The 20,951-nt window shown below is 45.5% G+C and overlaps 1 protein-coding gene and 1 pseudogene across 1 annotated transcript in view; one reads left to right on the top strand and one right to left on the bottom strand.

The window, feature by feature from the left end:
- The window catches only part of MPPED1 (metallophosphoesterase domain containing 1), an 88,313-nt gene that overhangs the window by 62,455 nt on the left and 4,907 nt on the right, over positions 1-20,951 (top strand). Inside the window, exon 5 of the mRNA XM_056517383.1 lies at positions 5,830-5,945. Within this exon, the coding sequence (XP_056373358.1) occupies positions 5,830-5,945 (116 nt within the window). The remainder of the gene's footprint in view (positions 1-5,829; positions 5,946-20,951) is intronic.
- LOC130267964 (U2 spliceosomal RNA) lies at positions 4,738-4,875 on the bottom strand (annotated as a pseudogene).

The raw sequence follows: 20,951 nt of genomic DNA, 5'->3' as shown, positions 1-20,951 counted from the left end.
CATCCCCCCTTTAATTAAGATTACTAGCCGACAACTATCCTGACTCCATAGTTCCTCTGCGTTCTTCCCTCCCCCCGCGGCTGCATATACCATAGAATGCCCAGAGGAGCTAACTTCATAAAGTAAAACTTGGCAGTTCTGGTAGATAGCGGGCACACACAGGGGTCAGGCACCAATATTTAAGGTGATGTATATTTCAAGCCTGCACGATCTTCAGCGTGGGTAGATGCAGGCCACTCTGGACGGGACGGCTGCCAAGGCAACCGTAGGACACACAGCAAGTTCTGTGCATGAGCCCCATTTTGAGGCACAGAACTCACAGATGGATGTTGATTAAAATTTTTGATATGTCTCTATAACATATCAAAAGTTTTTTATGACAGTGCCCAATTAACTCTTTGTGGACTTCCAGATGGATTTTTTGCTGAGTGTCTATTACGTCACGATGCACATTGGCTTATGCCCTACGATGTAAATCATGCATCCACCATCAGCCACCATCCTTTATACTGCACCACCGCCTCCTCACCCTGGGGGTTATACTATAAAGCAGTGGTTCACAACCTTTTTTTTTTGCCTGAGTACCTCTTGGAAGCCCATTCCAAAAAATTATACCCCTATTAGAGACGTACAGTATGATACTGTATTTCAAGGGCTATTCCTAGCTCATGAAGTGATGGCAACACTAGGCCCCTTCATTCACCTCTGCAACCCCCAGGCTTTATAGTTCAGCATCATGTTACATGCCACCTTAATGCCATATTTACCTCAGGAAGTTTGCTGGGCATGCGGGTGTAGCAATCATTAGTTAAAGAGGACCTGTAACCAAATAAACTTTTCTAAACTAACTCAGGCTATGTTTCCTTACTACTCCTAACACTCCTCCCACCCTTAAAAAAAATTCAGAGCTTTAAAAAGCTGTGTATCATATCTTTATTCTTGCTCACATAGTGCATTCTCCCAGCAGGAGATGACATCACTGAAGCCTTCTGGGGGACCACTTCCGCCCTCACATGATTGCAGTGCTATGATGAATAGAAGACCTCAAACTCTGTGCATATTTCAGTGAGGCTCTATGCATGTTTCAGTGAGGCTCTATGCATGTTTCAGTGAGTCTCTATGCATGTTTCAGTGAGTCTCTATGCATGTTTCAGTGAGGCTCTATGCATCTTTCAGTGAAGCTCTATGCATCTTTCAGTGATGCTCTTTACAGCTGTCAGTGAGGCTCTTTGCAGCTTTCAATGAGGCTCTTTGCAGCTTTCAATGAGGCTCTTTGCCCCTTAAATGAGGCTCTTTGCAGCTTTCAGTGAGGCTCTTTGCAGCTTTCAGTGAGGCTCTTTGCAGCTTTCAGTGAGGCTCTGTGCAGCTTTCCGTGAGGCTCTTAGCAGCTTTCAGTGAGGCTCTGTGCAGCTTTCAGTGAGGCTCTTTGTAGCTTTCAGTGAGGCTCTGTGCAGCTTTCAGTGAGGCTTTGTGCAGCTTTCAGTGAGGCTCTGTGCAGCTGTTAATCAAGCTCAGTGCAGAGAAACACTTTCTGAGTTTGGTCTCCTGCCAGGCCGGGAGGAGACCAAACTTACTGTATTAATTGTGGCAGGGAACAGAACAGAGCCACCTAGTGGCCGTTTTTTCTGTTACATATTAAACAGATTTATGTTGATAATTTTAAGAGCAAGTGAATGGGAAAGTCTCTGTTACACAAGGAACACTATTAAAAGTTTTATTTGGTGACAGGTACTCTTTAAGCTCACCTCTGGGCAAATTCTTCTAGCTCAGATAGTGGTCACAATTCATCTGGAATATTTCACCTGGATGTGAGAGGCGTCAACAGGGTGACGACAGCAGCACCTGCGCTGAGTCAGTGTCACAGTGTGCAGTCTGCCTTGTGATGTGTTGCTGCACGGCTTTACACAAGAGTGCACATGGTCAGGCCCGCACTAGTTCTTGAGCGCCAAAATAAACTTTCCTTGAAAATGTTGGTTGAGGACCAAATAGTTTGAGATGGACCAGTTTGAATGCCAGACACCTCTCCAAGTGTACCCCAGGATCAAGGACTTCCTAATTTTTGGGGCCCACAGGGTTTGCCAAACTACTAAGCCATCTGTGACCTGGACTGTTGACCTGGGTTACTCATCCTCCTCGTTGGCACCACAAACCAGAAATACCTTTGTCAGTGTTTCACCTACCCATGACCCTAAAACAGAGCCACAATTACCCCCACAACAGTGTTTCAGGTACAAATCCCCCATTACAAAAAAGATTGAGTCCCCCAAAAGAGTGTCAGCCATGCAGTTTTGTCCTGTTTTCCAGTAGACCACATATGGGGGGGGGGGGGGGTCCAGAGGTGACACCAGGGGGCATTGGATATAATTTGGCATCAGAAAATCTGTGACAAAACGTCCTGTGTGTGAGCGGCGCCGGAACGGCTTTGATACCGTCTCAGAATGACCTCCTTATAATTAATGGAGACGATCATTGGAGCATTAAGAAGTAAATAGGGATTAATAATACTTTGCTGCAGGCCATGTGCGATAAAAGGGGCCTCCTAGGAGCTATCATTGGGGTTAATACGCAATAAATATGAAGGTTACCGGAAAATAACACATATCACTGCTGGTGCTTCGCTCACTGTCGCCAGCGCTTTACAGGAGACCTCCGACTATAGGTAAAGTTTGCATTAATTTTCCCCTGGGTTTTTTTTTTTTACATTCTAATTTTCCACTTAATGAGACATCTGTTTCTGAGGAGAGAATTTTCGATGGTTTCCATGGCAACCAACATTCTGCGTATGAAATATATTCGAATGGTTACCTCAGAAGAGAAAAAGAAAATTTCTTAGGGTGAGATTGGGAATTATTCAGCTTCTCGCCTCTTTCCTTCTTGGTTTAAAGGCAGATCTTTAAAATCTTTAAGGACGAGATGACGGCGACGTCATTCTGCGATATATATATATATATAGATATATACGTAGAGGTCATTTATGGGGTTTTAGATGCTGTCCTGAACAACCAATCAGGTCCCCGCCGGTGGCGACCCCCGCAATCAAGCATGCAGCACCCACCTGTAAGTACAGCTGGAAGCTCTGGAGGCTCTCAGTCTTATGACCATGGGGACGGAGTATTGGGATTTTTTTTTTCTTTTAAGAGCCGAGGAACGTGCTCTCGAATCACCCAAAGTGCAAGAAAAAGTGCAAACGTGTTACACTAAAAAAAACGTGCACAAAGGATGCGGTCTATCGCAAGCTCTTCTCCGATAGGAGAGAGGCCCCCCAACAAACCTTACCCTTCGCCTCCGGACCAAAAGGTACCTGCGAGGTTCCAGGTCCGATGTCCCTTTTCGCCGAAGCTACTAAGGGACCACAAATGCTCCCAGCATCCCCCTTGGCGTTAGCCAAGGTATCTGCCCACAGAGCCAATAATGGTTGGTTCCCTGCCAAAGTAGGAGTATCCGGGGTGTTTGCAGGGAGGTGCGGAACCTAATGGCCACACACACCTCCCCTAGACCGCATCCTGACAAATCCTGTGGACACACAACACGCAAAAAGTGACACAGTGAGACAAAAATAAATAAGTGAATGTGTGCAGATATACTGCCCGGACATCCAGCTGGATCTATAAAAGTTTCTCTGATCCTAGCCAGAAGGCCGGGAATCAAGAGGTGAGTGTCACAAGGTGAAGAGATTATGGTGCCCATGCTTCCACTCAGTGAGCCAATACACCCAGTGAGTTTCAGAACCCCGGGGCCACCGCTCCCCGAGGCACTAAGGTACCTCGGCTCTAGACCCTCTCAGCCTCATGGCAAGACCAGGAGGAAACAGGTCACATCGGGGCAGCCGTCGAGCTAATTCCTCAGAACCGGCCCCAGTACACCTGCTCCCTACCATGCAGCATCCACCCCTACGAGCATGAAACTGATAAGAACAGATACTACACTTCATCTTAGCCAAAAGGGCGAGAAGTGCTTGTTTTTTTTTTTTGTTTTTTTTTTATCTAAAGCCGAGGAACGTGCTTTCGATTCACCCAAAGTGCAAGAAAAAGTGCAAACGTGTTACACTAAAAAAACGTGCACAAAGGATGCGGTCTATCGCAAGCCCTTCTCCGATAGGAGAGAGGCCCCCCAAAAAACCTTACCCTTCGCCTCCGGACCAAAAGGTACCTGCGAGGTTCCAGGTTCGATGTCCCTTTTCGCCGAAGCTACTAGGGGACCACAAATGCTCCCGGCATCCCCCTTGGCGTTAGCCAAGGTATCTGCCCGCAGAGCCGATTACGGTAGGTACCCTGCCAAAGCAGGAGTACCCGGGGTGTTTGCAGGGAGGTGCGGAACCTAATGGCCACACACACCTCCCCTAGACCGCCAGGAGGGACACCCAGAAGGGCTACCGCATCCTGACAAATCCTGTGAACACACAACACGCAAAAAGTGACACAGTGAGACAAAAAAGAAATAAATAAGTGAATGTGTGCAGATATACTGCCCGGACATCCGGCCGGATCTATAAAAATTTCTCTGATCCTAGCCAGAAGGCCGGGAATCAAGAGGTGAGTGCCACAAGGTGAAGAGATTATGGTGCCCGTGCTTCAACTCAGTGAGTCTATCCTCCCAGTGAGTTTCGGCACCTCGGGGTCACCACTCCCCGAGGCACAAAAGTACCTCGGCTCTAGACCCTCTCAGCCTCATGGCGAGACCCGGAGGGAACAGGTCACATCGGGGCAGCCGTCAAGCTGATTCCTCAGAACCAGCCCCGGAAAGCCCTGGTACACCTGCATCCTCCATGCAGCACCCATCCCCACCAGCCCCATACCGGCGTAGTGTACCACCGGCATGAAAACTGATAAGAACAGATACTACACTTGATCTTAGCCAAAAGGCCGAAAGGGCGAGAAGTGCTTGTGCTGTCACAACTCCACCCCATATGACATCACATCCCACCCCCTCAATGCAAGTCTATGGGAGGGGGCGTCACGCTGGGACCCCCCAACAATTACGAGAATGGAGGCCCCTTGCCCCCGTTGTGAATGGAGCATAGTTATGGGATAGTAAGGGGTAACTTTTGATCTTGGGACAATCAGAATGAGGGAATGTTCACCCTACGGATATGTCGCTGAATCTCCGCTCGGGGAATTTCAGCCTGACAGCCGGCAGCGGTAGTAGGAACGCGCAGCACTGCGCCGTTACCATTGATGGCTATGGAGTACCCACGGACTTCCGCACAAAGAATGAACATGTTCTTTCTTTGCGCGGAACAATTTCAGCGGCGCACAATCAAGCGCCGCTGAAATTCCGCAGTGTGAACGGGTCTCGCGGAAGACCCATTCACACTGATGTTAACGTTCACTGTGCGGAATTCCGCAGTGTGAACATACCCTTAGGAAATCATGGCTGCTTTTCTTCCAGTAATGGCACCGCACTTGTCTATGGGTTGTGTGTGGTATGACAGCTCAGCCCCATTGAAAAGAATGGGGCTGACATGCAATATCACATACAGCCTGTAGAAAGGTGTGGCGCTGTTTGTGGAAGACACAGAAGTTTATCGCGTTTACGTTTTAACTCCATTGTACTGGACATAATGCAGTCTGTCAGTTTTGCCTGGAGTGAGGTGAATTTTATGTATAAAAAAAATAGTATAGAGCCCCCATAAGGGTGACTAGATGAAATTTTGCCCCTTCTATACATAAAGGACCTCTTCTAACTCACTGTAAGACACTTCCTAACAAGATCCAGGAACATAAAGGATTAAGGGACATATTTAGTATTGGCCTTTTTGTATTGTTTTTTTCAAGGGTGCCCTTTAACAGTGGTGGACTATCTCTGATCACATGCTCCTTTCTTTTACAGGCAGCCCTGGTTCTATGGATGGGGATTCAACCTTCCTCGGGGGCAGGCTTTATTAGACAAGTGGAACCTCATACCAGAAGGCACAGACATCCTCATAACACACGGACCACCACTTGGTAAGAGATACCGAAAGTTCAAAAAACAACATAAAAAAATGTAAACTTTTCCCTAGGATATATATATATATATATATATATGGGATACAAACACAGCAGGTAAGCATAGGTACCGGGCCTGAGGGGAACCAAAGTGAAGTGAATAAGATGGATTCAGTGGGGAGTGGTAAATGAGACGGCAAAGTGGACAGCCAGTTCTTGAAGTTGAGCAAGTCTAAGGATTTGCGCTATTGGGACAAGGAAAAAATTGTGATGTCTTGACAATTGGGTAAGAACATCTGCAGAAAGGCCGGTCTGGTGAGCTGTTCCTGGTATGTTGTGGTTACGGCTTACCAAAGGTGCTCCAAGGAAGGACAATTGGTGACCAAGAGCAGGGTCGTGGGCGCCCGAGACTCATTGATGTGTATCAGGAATGAAGGTCCATCTGGTCCGATCCAGAGCTACTGTAGAGCAAACTGCTGAAAAAGTTCCTTCTGGCTATGATAGAAAGGTGTTTGATCACAGAGAGCATTACCACTTGAGTGGCCATGCTGGTCCCTGTCCATTGCTGTAAGTGTCCACAATGGGGATGTGAGCATCAGAGCTGGGACATGGAATAATGGAAGAAGCAGCCTGGTCTGATCGATCACGTTTTCTTTTCCATTATTTGGACGGTTCGTGTGACACCAGGATGCACTATGTGAAGAAGACAAGCCAACATGGGCAGTGTGGTGGGCACTGCTCTGCTGGAAACCTTGGGTTCTGGCATCATGTGGGTGTTACTGTGACATGTACCACCTACCTAAACATTGTACAGGCCAAGTTTCCCCTTTCATTACCAGTGGGATCCCCTAACGTCAGCCTCCTTCAGCAGAATCATGTCTCCACCACCCTGGAATAAGGAACATGACAAAGAGATCAGGGTGATGACTTGGCCTCCAGATTCTCCAGATCTCATCTGATCGATCATCTGTGGGATGTGCAGGAATGGTGCAAAAAATTTTTTCCACCCTAGGTGAAAGCTAATTTGGCCACCCCACCCATTGTCTCCGCCCAGACCTTACTGCTGGTGTGACACACTGTAACAAACCTCCTCCTCATTACCTTACTACTGGGGTCAAACACTGTAATCTTCTTACAACTGGGGTCACACACTGTAACAAAACGCTGGAGGCATCGGGGGCGCTGGGGGGGGGGGGAGTGGTGCTCGCTGTAAGTGTGTGGTTCAGATGCTGGCTGGCTAAGTTGCAGCAGGCAGAGTAGCACCCCCCCCCCACTCAAGAGCACACTTTAGGCAGAGCCGGCCCTGGGGATGTGCTGGAAAACAAGTCCATTGAGGCCGCACCTTATAACTTTTCTACCTTCAGATACCACAGGACACCTTCACAGGTCTATGGAGGACTTGATGGGTCAAAGTAAGGGGGATTACACAATATTAGGCAGATAGTATAATTGTTATTGCTGATATATATATATTTATATATATATATATATATATATATATATATATATATATATATACACATACACACACACACATCAATCAGCCACAGCAATTACAGACCTGTAACTTCTTCTTTAAGAGTCTCCTCTGTCCTCCACTCGTTACCTGTATTAATGGCTCCTGTTTGAACTTTTCAGTATAAAAGACATCTGTCCACAACCCCAAACAGTCACACTCCAAACTCCACTATGGCCAAGACCAAAGAGCTGTCGAAGGACACCAGAAACAAAATTGTAGACCTGCACCAGGCTGAGAATAGGCAAGCAGTTTGGTGTGAAGAAATCAACTGTGGGAGCAATTATTAGAAAATGGAAAACATTCAAGACCACTGATGATCTCCCTCGATCTGGGGCTCCACGAAAGTTCTCTCCCTGTGGTGTCAAAATGATCACAAGAGTGGTGAGCAAAAATTCCAGAACCACATGGGGGGGACCTAGTGAATGACCTGCAGAGAGCTGGGACCAAAGTAACAAAGGCTACCATCAGTAACACACTACGTCACCAGGGACTCAAATCATGCAGTGCCCGACGTGTCCCTCTGCTTAAGCCAGTACATGTCTGGGCCCGTCTGAAGTTTGCTACAGAGCATTTGGATGATCCAGAAGAGTATTGGGAGAATGTCATATGGTCAGATGAAACCAAAGTAGAACTTTTTGGTAAAAACTCAAACCGTTGTGTTTGGAGGAGAAAGAATGCTGAGTTGCATCCAAAGAACATCATACCTACTTTGAAGCATGGGGGTGGAAACATTAAGCTTTGGGGCTGTTTTTCTGCCAAAGGACCAGGACGACTGATCTGTGTGAAGGAAAGAATGAATGGGGCCATGTATCGTGAGATTTTGAGAGAAAACCTCCTTCCATCAGCAAGGGCATTGAAGATGAAACGTGGCTGGGTCTTTCAGCATGACAATGATCCCAAACACACCGTCCGGACAACGAAGGAGTGACTTCGTAAGAAGCATTTCAAGGTCCTGGAGTGGCCTAGCCAGTCTCCAGATCTCAACCCCATAGAAAACCTTTGGAGGGAGTTGAAAGTCCGTGTTGCCCAGCGACAGCCCCCAAAACATCACTGCTCTAGAGGAGATCTGCATGGAGGAATGGGCCAAAATACCAGCAAGTGTGTGTGAAAACCTTGTGAAGACTTACAGAAAACATTTGACCTCTGTCATTGCCAACAAAGGGGATATAACAAAGTATTGAGATTAACTTTTATTATTGAACAAATACTTATTTTCCACCATAATTCGCAAATAAATTCTTTAAAAATCAGACAATGTGATTTTTATGGATTTTTTTCTCCTTATGTCTCTCATAGTTGAGGTTATAACCTATGATGATAATTACAGGCGCCTCTCATCTTTATAAGTGGGAGAACCTGCACAATTGGTGGCTGACAAAATACTTTTTGCCCCACTGTATCTATATATACCGGCCGTTGGCTGTCCGGGCATGCTGGAAGTTGAAGTTTTGCAACATCTGGAGGGCCACAGTTTGAGACCACTGCGTTAGACAGATAGTACGAGTAGTACTTTTTTCCTCAGAAACAGCGCTTCTTTTGTCTGTGGTGACTGGCGGGTCCTATGTAAATGACTGGGCTGAGTTGCAGTACCACACAGCGTCCATGTACAAGGGTGGCGCTATTCAAAAAAAAGCCTTATCCCTAATTCTGGAGAACCCAACACCTAAGCCATATTTGTGTCACTCTCACTTATAATAAATCTGACCCTTCACCGTTGGCACCAGCGCTCTCCAATCCTCCCGGACATATTGATTTCTGCGGGATCCGCTCGTATCCTTTCGTCTTCCTCCTGGCGGCAGCTGCTATTGAAACAGATGATAAATTTGGAAGCGCAGAAAGAAAACCAATGAGATTCATCCTATAGGACGGAGACTATCAAGGAACAATTATACAGTATTTACTGCATGTAAAAGACGCTGCCGAAAATTGCTCGGCGCTGACTGATTGTCATCCGGCGCATTGTTGGAGTTAACCTTTACGCTGCTGGAGCATATTGTGCCAAAGGTTTTCAGGGAATTTTTTTATTGTAAAAATTTTTACGCCTCGTGTTTGTCACGATGCCGGCTGGCAGGTAGTGGATCCTCTGTGCCAGAGAGGGATTGGCGTGGACCGTGCTAGTGGATCGGTTCTAAGTCACTACTGGTTTTCACCAGAGCCCGCCGCAAAGCGGGATGGTCTTGCTGCGGCGGTAGTGACCAGGTCGTATCCACTAGCAACGGCTCAACCTCTCTGGCTGCTGAAGATAGGCGCGGTACAAGGGAGTAGACAGAAGCAAGGTCGGACGTAGCAGAAGGTCGGGGCAGGCAGCAAGGATCGTAGTCAGGGGCAACGGCAGGAGGTCTGGAACACAGGCTAGGAACATACAAGGAAACGCTTTCACTGGCACGATGGCAACAAGATCCGGCAAGGAAGTGCAGGGGAAGTGAGGTGATATAGGGAAGTGCACAGGTGATAACACTAATTGGAACCACTGCGCCAATCAGCGGCGCAGTGGCCCTTTAAATCGCAAAGACCCGGCGCGCGCGCGCCCTAGGGAGCGGGGCCGCGCGCGCCGGGACAGGACTGACGGAGAGCGAGTCAGGTACGGGAGCCGGGGTGCGCATCGCGAGCGGGCGCTACCCGCATCGCGAATCGCATCCCGGCTGGAGGCGGTATCGCAGCGCCCCGGGTCAGTGGATCTGACCGGAGCGCTGCAGTGAGGAGAGTGTAGCGAGCGCTCCGGGGAGGAGCGGGGACCCGGAGCGCTCGGCGTAACAGTACCCCCCCCCTTGGGTCTCCCCCTCTTCTTAGAGCCTGAGAACCTGAGGAGCAGACTTTTGTCTAGGATGTTGTCCTCAGGTTCCCAGGATCTCTCTTCTGGACCACAACCCTCCCAATCCACTAAAAAAAAGGTTTTCCCTCTGACCTTTTTAGATGCCAGAATCTCTTTGACGGAGAAGATGTCCGAGGAGCCGGAAACAGGAGTGGGAGGAACAGATTTGGGAGAGAAACGGTTAATGATAAGTGGTTTAAGAAGAGAAACGTGAAAGGCATTAGGAATACGAAGAGAAGGAGGAAGAAGAAGTTTGTAAGAGACAGGATTAATCTGGCACAAAATTTTGAAAGGACCAAGATAGCGTGGTCCCAACTTATAGCTAGGGACACGGAAGCGGACATATTTAGCGGAGAGCCATACCTTGTCTCCAGGGGAAAAAATGGGAGGAGCTCTTCTTTTCTTATCCGCGAACTTCTTCATGCGTGATGAAGCCTGTAAGAGAGAATTTTGGGTCTCTCTCCATATGATGGAAAGATCACGAGAAATTTCATCCACAGCGGGCAGACCAGAGGGCAAGGGGGTAGGGAGGGGGGGAAGAGGGTGACGGCCGTACACCACGAAAAATGGGGATTTGGAGGAAGATTCAGAGACTCTGAAGTTATACGAGAATTCGGCCCATGGTAGAAGATCTGCCCAGTCATCCTGGCGGGAGGAAACAAAATGTCGTAAATAATCACCCAAGACCTGGTTAATTCTTTCTACTTGTCCATTGGATTGAGGATGATATGCAGAAGAAAAATTTAATTTAATCTTGAGTTGTTTACAGAGAGCCCTCCAGAATTTAGACACGAATTGGACGCCTCTATCTGAGACGATCTGCGTGGGCAACCCGTGAAGACGAAAAATGTGTACAAAAAATTGTTTAGCCAACTGAGGCGCTGAAGGAAGACCAGGAAGAGGGATGAAATGTGCCATTTTGGAGAATCGATCAACGACCACCCAAATAACAGTGTTGCCATGGGATGGGGGTAAGTCAGTAATAAAATCCATACCAATCAGAGACCAAGGCTGTTCGGGGACAGGCAGAGGATGAAGAAAACCAGCGGGCTTCTGGCGAGGAGTCTTATCCCGGGCACAGATAGTGCAGGCTCGCACAAAGTCCACAACATCCGTCTCCAGAGTCGGCCACCAATAGTAGCGAGAGATGAGTTGCACAGATTTCTTGATGCCCGCATGACCTGCGAGATGGGAAGAGTGGCCCCATTTGAGGATTCCGAGGCGTTGGCGTGGAGAAACAAAGGTCTTTCCTGGAGGAGTTTGCCTGATGGAGGCTGGAGAAGTGGAAATCAGGCAGTCAGGAGGAATGATGTGTTGCGGAGAGAGTTCAACTTCAGAAGCATCCGAGGAACGAGAGAGAGCATCGGCCCTAATGTTCTTATCGGCAGGCCGAAAGTGAATTTCAAAATTAAATCGGGCAAAGAACAGAGACCACCTGGCCTGGCGAGGATTCAGCCGTTGGGCAGACTGGAGGTAGGAGAGGTTCTTGTGATCGGTGTAAATAATAACTGGAAATCTTGATCCCTCCAGCAGATGCCTCCATTCCTCAAGTGCTAATTTAATGGCTAGAAGCTCTCGATCCCCGATGGAGTAGTTCCTCTCCGCCGGAGAGAAGGTCCTAGAAAAAAAACCACAAGTAACAGCATGCCCGGAAGAATTTTTTTGTAGAAGGACAGCTCCAGCTCCCACAGAGGAGGCATCAACCTCCAATAGGAAGGGTTTAGATGGGTCAGGTCTGGAGAGCACGGGAGCCGAAGAAAAGGCAGACTTGAGCCGTTTAAAGGCGTCTTCCGCTTGAGGAGGCCAAGACTTGGGATCGGCATTTTTTTTGGTTAAAGCCACGATAGGAGCCACAACGGTAGAAAAATGTGGAATAAATTGTCTGTAATAATTGGCGAACCCCAAAAAACGTTGGATAGCACGGAGTCCGGAGGGGCGTGGCCAATCTAAGACGGCAGAGAGTTTGTCTGGATCCATTTGTAGTCCCTGGCCAGAGACCAAGTATCCTAGGAAAGGAAGAGATTGGCATTCAAACAGACATTTCTCTATTTTGGCATAGAGTTGATTGTCACGAAGTCTCTGAAGAACCATACGGACATGCTGGCGGTGTTCTTCTAGATTGGCAGAAAAAATCAGGATATCGTCCAGATATACAACAACACAGGAGTATAAAAGATCACGAAAAATTTCATTAACAAAGTCTTGGAAGACGGCAGGGGCGTTGCACAGGCCAAAGGGCATGACCAGATACTCAAAGTGTCCATCTCTGGTGTTAAATGCCGTTTTCCATTCATCCCCCTCTCTGATGCGGATGAGATTATAAGCACCTCTTAAGTCCAGTTTGGTAAAGATGTGGGCACCTTGGAGGCGATCAAAGAGTTCAGAGATGAGAGGTAGGGGGTAGCGGTTCTTAACCGTGATTTTATTAAGACCGCGGTAGTCAATGCAAGGGCGTAGAGAGCCATCTTTTTTGGACACAAAGAAAAATCCGGCTCCGGCAGGAGAGGAGGATTTACGGATAAAGCCCTTTTTTAAATTTTCCTGGACGTATTCAGACATGGCAAGAGTCTCTGGGGCGGACAGAGGATAAATTCTGCCCCGGGGTGGAGTAGTGCCCGGGAGGAGGTCGATAGGACAATCATAAGGCCTGTGAGGAGGTAGAGTCTCAGCTTGTTTTTTGCAAAAAACATCCGCAAAGTCCATATAGGCCTTAGGGAGGCCGGTTACGGGAGGAACCACAGAGTCACGGCAAGGGTTACTGGGAACCGGTTTTAGGCAGTCCTTGGAACAAGAGGGCCCCCAACTCTTGATCTCCCCAGTGGACCAATCCAGGGTTGGGGAGTGAAGTTAAAGCCAGGGAAGTCCAAGGAGAATTTCAGAAGTGCAATTGGGAAGGACCAAAAGTTCAATCCTCTCGTGATGAGGTCCGATGTGCATTAGAAGGGGCTCCGTGCGGAAACGTATGGTACAGTCCAATCTTTCATTGTTTACACAATTGATGTAGAGGGGTCTGGCGAGACTGGTCACCGGGATGTTGAACCTGTTGACGAGAGAGGCCAAAATAAAATTTCCTGCAGATCCGGAGTCCAAGAAGGCCACAGCAGAGAAGGAGAAGGCAGAGGCAGACATCCGCACAGGCACAGTAAGACGTGGAGAAGCAGAGTAGACATCAAGGACTGTCTCACCTTTGTGCGGAGTCAGCGTACGTCTTTCCAGGCGGGGAGGACGGATAGGACAATCCTTCAGGAAGTGTTCGGTACTAGCACAGTACAGGCAGAGATTCTCCATGCGGCGTCGTGTCCTCTCTTGAGGTGTCAGGCGAGACCGGTCGACCTGCATAGCCTCCACGGCGGGAGGCACAGGAACAGATTGCAGGGGACCAGAGGAGAGAGGAGCCGGGGAGAAGAAACGCCTCGTGCGAACAGAGTCCATATCCTGGCGGAGCTCCTGACGCCTTTCGGAAAAACGCATGTCAATGCGAGTGGCTAGGTGAATGAGTTCATGTAGATTAGCAGGGATTTCTCGTGCGGCCAGAACATCTTTAATGTTGCTGGATAGGCCTTTTTTAAAGGTCGCGCAGAGGGCCTCATTATTCCAGGATAATTCTGAAGCAAGAGTACGGAATTGTACGGCATACTCGCCAACGGAAGAATTACCCTGGACCAGGTTCAACAGGGCAGTCTCAGCAGAAGAGGCTCGGGCAGGTTCCTCAAAGACACTTCGAATTTCCGAGAAGAAGGAGTGTACAGAGGCAGTGACGGGGTCATTGCGGTCCCAGAGCGGTGTGGCCCAAGACAGGGCTTTTCCAGACAGAAGGCTGACTACGAAAGCCACCTTAGACCTTTCAGTGGGAAACTGGTCCGACATCATCTCCAGGTGCAGGGAACATTGGGAAAGAAAGCCACGGCAAAACTTAGAGTCCCCATCAAATTTATCCGGCAAGGATAGTCGTAGACCAGAAGCGGCCACTCGCTGCGGAGGAGATGCAGGAGCTGGCGGAGGAGATGATTGCTGAAGCTGTGGTAGTAACTGCTGAAGCATAACGGTCAGTTGAGACAGCTGTTGGCCTTGTTGCGCTATCTGTTGCGACTGCTGGGCGACCACCGTGGTGAGGTTAGCGACAACTGGCAGAGGAACTTCAGCGGGATCCATGGCCGGATCTACTGTCACGATGCCGGCTGGCAGGTAGTGGATCCTCTGTGCCAGAGAGGGATTGGCGTGGACCGTGCTAGTGGATCGGTTCTAAGTCACTACTGGTTTTCACCAGAGCCCGCCGCAAAGCGGGATGGTCTTGCTGCGGCGGTAGTGACCAGGTCGTATCCACTAGCAACGGCTCAACCTCTCTGGCTGCTGAAGATAGGCGCGGTACAAGGGAGTAGACAGAAGCAAGGTCGGACGTAGCAGAAGGTCGGGGCAGGCAGCAAGGATCGTAGTCAGGGGCAACGGCAGGAGGTCTGGAACACAGGCTAGGAACATACAAGGAAACGCTTTCACTGGCACGATGGCAACAAGATCCGGCAAGGAAGTGCAGGGGAAGTGAGGTGATATAGGGAAGTGCACAGGTGATAACACTAATTGGAACCACTGCGCCAATCAGCGGCGCAGTGGCCCTTTAAATCGCAAAGACCCGGCGCGCGCGCGCCCTAGGGAGCGGGGCCGCGCGCGCCGGGACAGGACTGACGGAGAGCGAGTCAGGTACGGGAGCCGGGGTGCGCATCGCGAGCGGGCGCTACCCGCATCGCGAATCGCATCCCGGCTGGAGGCGGTATTGCAGCGCCCCGGGTCAGTGGATCTGACCGGAGCGCTGCAGTGAGGAGAGTGTAGCGAGCGCTCCGGGGAGGAGCGGGGACCCGGAGCGCTCGGCGTAACAGTGTTATTAAAAAAATGGCGCAGGTTTGTCTCAGCTGGGCATTATATTGATAGAGATGTCGCGTAAAGTAAGAGGTGTCGCGCAGACTATTCATTTAATTTATTTAGACTATTTATTTAGGCTATTTAAGTGTACAGTGTCTATGGGGCTTACAGTGATTGGAAGTGTTGTCTGATATTATGGACGGATATAATGGATGTAGGTTATAATGCACAATAAGATGGATGGATATGATGGATGGATATGATGGATGCAGGATGTAAAGCAGAATATGATGTCTGATATAATAAATATTATGGATGCTGAGTATAATGTAGAATATAGTAGATGATATAATGGATGAATTATATGATGCAGGATGTAATTCATGCAGGATACAAGATATTTAGAGTAATGTGATGGATACAATGGATGATATGATGCAGAATGTGATGGATATGATGAGTGATATGATGTAGAATGTGATGGATATGATGAGTGATATGATGTAGGATGTGATGGATATAATGAGTGATATGATATAGAATGTGATGGATATGATGGATGATATGATGTAGAATGTGATGGATATGATGGGTGATATGATGTATGATGTGATGGATATGATGGGTGATATGATGTAGGATGTGATGGATATGATGGATGATATGATGTAGAATGTGATGGATATGATGGATGATATGATGTAGGATGTGATGGATATGATGAGTGATATGATGTAGGATGTGATGGATATGATGGATGATATGATGTAGAATGTGATGGATATGATGGGTGATATGATGTAGGATGTGATGGATATGATGGATGATATGATGTAGGATGTGATGGACATGATATGATGTAGGATGTGATGGATATGATGGATGATATGATGTAGGATGTGATGGATATGATGGATGATATGATGTAGGATGTGATGGATATGATGGGTGATATGATGTAGGATGTGATGGATATGATGAGTGATATGATGTAGGATGTGATGGATATGATGAGTGATATGATGTAGGATGTGATGGATATGATAAGTGATATGATGTAGGATGTGATGGATATGATGGATGATATAATGAGTGATAGGATGTAGGATGTGATGGATATGATGAGTGAAATGATGCAGGATGTGATGGCTATGATGAGTGATATGATGTAGGATGTAATGGATATGATGAGTGATATGATGTAGGATGTGATGGATATGATGGATGATATGATGTAGAATGTGATGGATATGATGGGTGATATGATGTATGATGTGATGGATATGATGGGTGATATGATGTAGGATGTGATGGATATGATGGATGATATGATGTAGAATGTGATGGATATGATGGATGATATGATGTAGGATGTGATGGATATGATGGGTGATATGATGTAGGATGTGATGGATATGATGGATGATATGATGTAGAATGTGATGGATATGATGGGTGATATGATGTAGGATGTGATGGATATGATATGATGTAGGATGTGATGGATATGATGGATGATATGATGTAGGATGTGATGGATATGATGGGTGATATGATGTAGGATGTGATGGATATGATGGATGATATGATGGGTTATATGATGTAGGATGTGATGGATATGATAAGTGATATGATGTAGGATGTGATGGATATGATGGATGATATAATGAGTGATAGGATGTAGGATGTAATGTATATGATGAGTGAAATGATGTAGGATGTGATGGATATGATGAGTGAAATGATGTAGGATGTGATGGATATGATGGGTGATATGATGCAGGATGTGATGGATATGATGGGTGATATGATGTAGGATGTGATGGATATGATGAGTGATTTGATGGATATGATGAGTGATATGATGTAGGATGTAATGGATATGATGAGTGATATGATGTAGAATGTGATGGATATGATGGATGATATGATGTAGAATGTGATGGATATGATGGATGATTAGATGTAGGATGTGATGGATATGATGGATGATATGATGTAGGATGTGATGGATATGATGGATGATATGATGTAGAATGTGATGGATATGATGGATGATTAGATGTAGGATGTGATGGATATGATGGATGATATGATGTAGGATGTGATGAATATGATGAGTGATATGATGTAGAATGTGATGGATATGATGGATGATATGATGTAGAATGTGATGGATATGATGGATGATATGATGTAGGACGTGATGAATATGATGAGTGATATGATGTAGGATGTGATGGATATGATGGGTGATATGATGTAGGATGTGATGGATATGATGGATGATATGATGTAGAATGTGATGGATATGATGCATGATATGATGTAGAATGTGATGGATATGATGGATGATATGATGTAGAATGTGATGGATATGATGAGTGATATGATGTAGGATGTGATGGATATGATGGATGATATGATGTAGGATGTGATGGATATGATGGATGATATGATGTAGGATGTGATGGATATGATGAGTGATATGATGTAGAATGTGATGGGTATGATGGGTGATATGATGTAAGATGTGATGGATATGATGGGTGATATGATGTCGAATGTGATGGATATGATGGGTGATATGATGGATGATATGATGTAGGATGTGATGGATATGATGAGTGATATGATGTGATGGATATGATGGGTGATATGATGGATGATATGATGGGTGATATGATGTAGGATGTGATGCATATGATGGGTGATATGATGTAGGATGTGATGGATATGATGAGTGATATGATGTGATGGATATGATGGATGATATGATGGGTGATATGATGGGTGATATGATGTAGGACGTGATGGATATGATGGGTGATATGATGGATGATATGATGTAGGATGTGATGGATATGATGGGTGATATGATGTAGGATGTGATGGATATGATGAGTGATAGGATGTAGAATGTGATGGATATGATTGATGATATGATGTAGGATGTGATGGATATGATGGATGATATGATGTAGAATGTGATGGGTATGATGGATGATATGATGTAGGATGTGATGGATATGATGGATGATATGATGTAGAATGTGATGGATATGATGAGTGATATGATGTGATGGATATGATGGGTGATATGATGGATGATATGATGGGTGATATGATGTAGGATGTGATGGATATGATGGGTGATATGATGTATGATGTGATGGATATGATGGGTGATATGATGTAGAATGTGATGGATATGATGAGTGATATGATGTGATGGATATGATGGGTGATATGATGGATGATATGATGGGTGGTATGATGTATGATGTGATGGATATGATGGGTGATATGATGTATGATGTGATGGATATGATGCATGATATGATGTAGAATGTGATGGATATGATGATTGATATGATGTAGGATGTGATGGATATGATGAGTGATATGATGTAGGATGTGATGGATATGATGAGTGATATGATGTAGAATGTGATGGATATGATGGATGATATGATGTAGGATGTGATGGATATGATGAGTGATATGATGTAGGATGTGATGGATATGATGGGTGATATGATGTAGGATGTGATGGATATGATGGGTGATATGATGTAGGATGTGATGGATATGATGAGTGATATGATGTAGGATGTGATGGATATGATGGGTGATATGATGGGTGATATGATGAGTGATATGATGTAGGATGTGATGGATATGATAGATGATATGATGTAGGATGTGATGGATATGATGGGTGATATGATGTAGGATATGATGGGTGATATGATGTAGGATGTGATGAATATGATGAGTGATATGATGTAGGATGTGATGGATATGATGAGTGATATGATGGATGATATGATGGGTGATATGATGGATGATATGATGTGATGGATATGATGGGTGATATGATGAGTGATATGATGTAGGATGTGATGGATATGATGGGTGATATGATGAGTGATATGATGTAGAATGTGATGGATATGATGGATGATATGATGTAGGATATGATGGGTGATATGATGTAGGATATGATGGGTGATATGATGTAGGATGTGATGAATATGATGAGTGATATGATGTAGGATGTGATGGATATGATGAGTGATATGATGGATGATATTATGGGTGATATGATGGATGATATGATGTGATGGATATGATGGGTGATATGATGAGTGATATGATGTAGGATGTGATGGATATGATGAGTGATATGATGTAGAATGTGATGGATATGATGGATGATATGATGTAGGACGTGATGAATATGATGAGTGATATGATGTAGGATGTGATGGATATGATGGGTGATATGATGTAGGATGTGATGGATATGATGGATGATATGATGTAGAATGTGATGGATATGATGGGTGATATGATGTAGGACATGATGTAGGATGTGATGGATATGATGGGTGATATGATGTAGGATGTGATGGATATGATGGATGATATGATGTAGAATGTGATGGATATGATGGATGATATGATGTAGGACGTGATGAATATGATGAGCGATATGATGTAGGATGTGATGGATATGATGGGTGATATGATGTAGGATGTGATGGATATGATGGATGATATGATGTAGAATGTGATGGATATGATGCATGATATGATGTAGAATGTGATGGATATGATGGATGATATGATGTAGAATGTGATGGATATGATGAGTGATATGATGTAGGATGTGATGGATATGATGGATGATATGATGTAGGATGTGATGGATATGATGGATGATATGATGTAGGATGTGATGGATATGATGAGTGATATGATGTAGAATGTGATGGGTATGATGGGTGATATGATGTAAGATGTGATGGATATGATGGGTGATATGATGTCGAATGTGATGGATATGATGGGTGATATGATGGATGATATGTAGGATGTGATGGATATGATGAGTGATATGATGTGATGGATATGATGGGTGATATGATGGGTGATATGATGGGTGATATGATGTAGGATGTGATGCATATGATGGGTGATATGATGTAGGATGTGATGGATATGATGAGTGATATGATGTGATGGATATGATGGATGATATGATGGGTGATATGATGTAGGACGTGATGGATATGATGGATGATATGATGTAGGATGTGATGGATATGATGGGTGATATGATGTAGGATGTGATGGATATGATGAGTGATAGGATGTAGAATGTGATGGATATGATGGATGATATGATGTAGGATGTGATGGATATGATGGATGATATGATGTAGAATGTGATGGGTATGATGGATGATATGATGTAGGATGTGATGGATATGATGGATGATATGATGTAGAATGTGATGGATATGATGAGTGATATGATGTGATGGATATGATGGGTGATATGATGGATGATATGATGGGTGATATGATGTAGGATGTGATGGATATGATGGGTGATATGATGTATGATGTGATGGATATGATGGGTGATATGATGTAGAATGTGATGGATATGATGAGTGATATGATGTGATGGATATGATGGGTGATATGATGGATGATATGATGGGTGATATGATGTAGGATGTGATGGATATGATGGATGATATGATGTAGGATGTGATGGATATGATGATTGATATGATGTAGGATGTGATGGATATGATGAGTGATATGATGTAGGATGTGATGGATATGATGGGTGATATGATGTATGATGTGATGGATATGATGGGTGATATGATGTAGAATGTGATGGATATGATGAGTGATATGATGTGATGGATATGATGGGTGATATGATGGATGATATGATGGATGATATGATGTAGGATGTGATGGATATGATGGATGATATGATGTAGGATGTGATGGATATGATGATTGATATGAT

Source organism: Hyla sarda, chromosome 4, assembly GCF_029499605.1.
Source record: "Hyla sarda isolate aHylSar1 chromosome 4, aHylSar1.hap1, whole genome shotgun sequence".
NCBI classification, from domain to species: domain Eukaryota; kingdom Metazoa; phylum Chordata; class Amphibia; order Anura; family Hylidae; genus Hyla; species Hyla sarda.
Note: the sequence above shows the minus strand (reverse complement) of the source record. Positions and strands in the feature narration are given on the sequence as shown.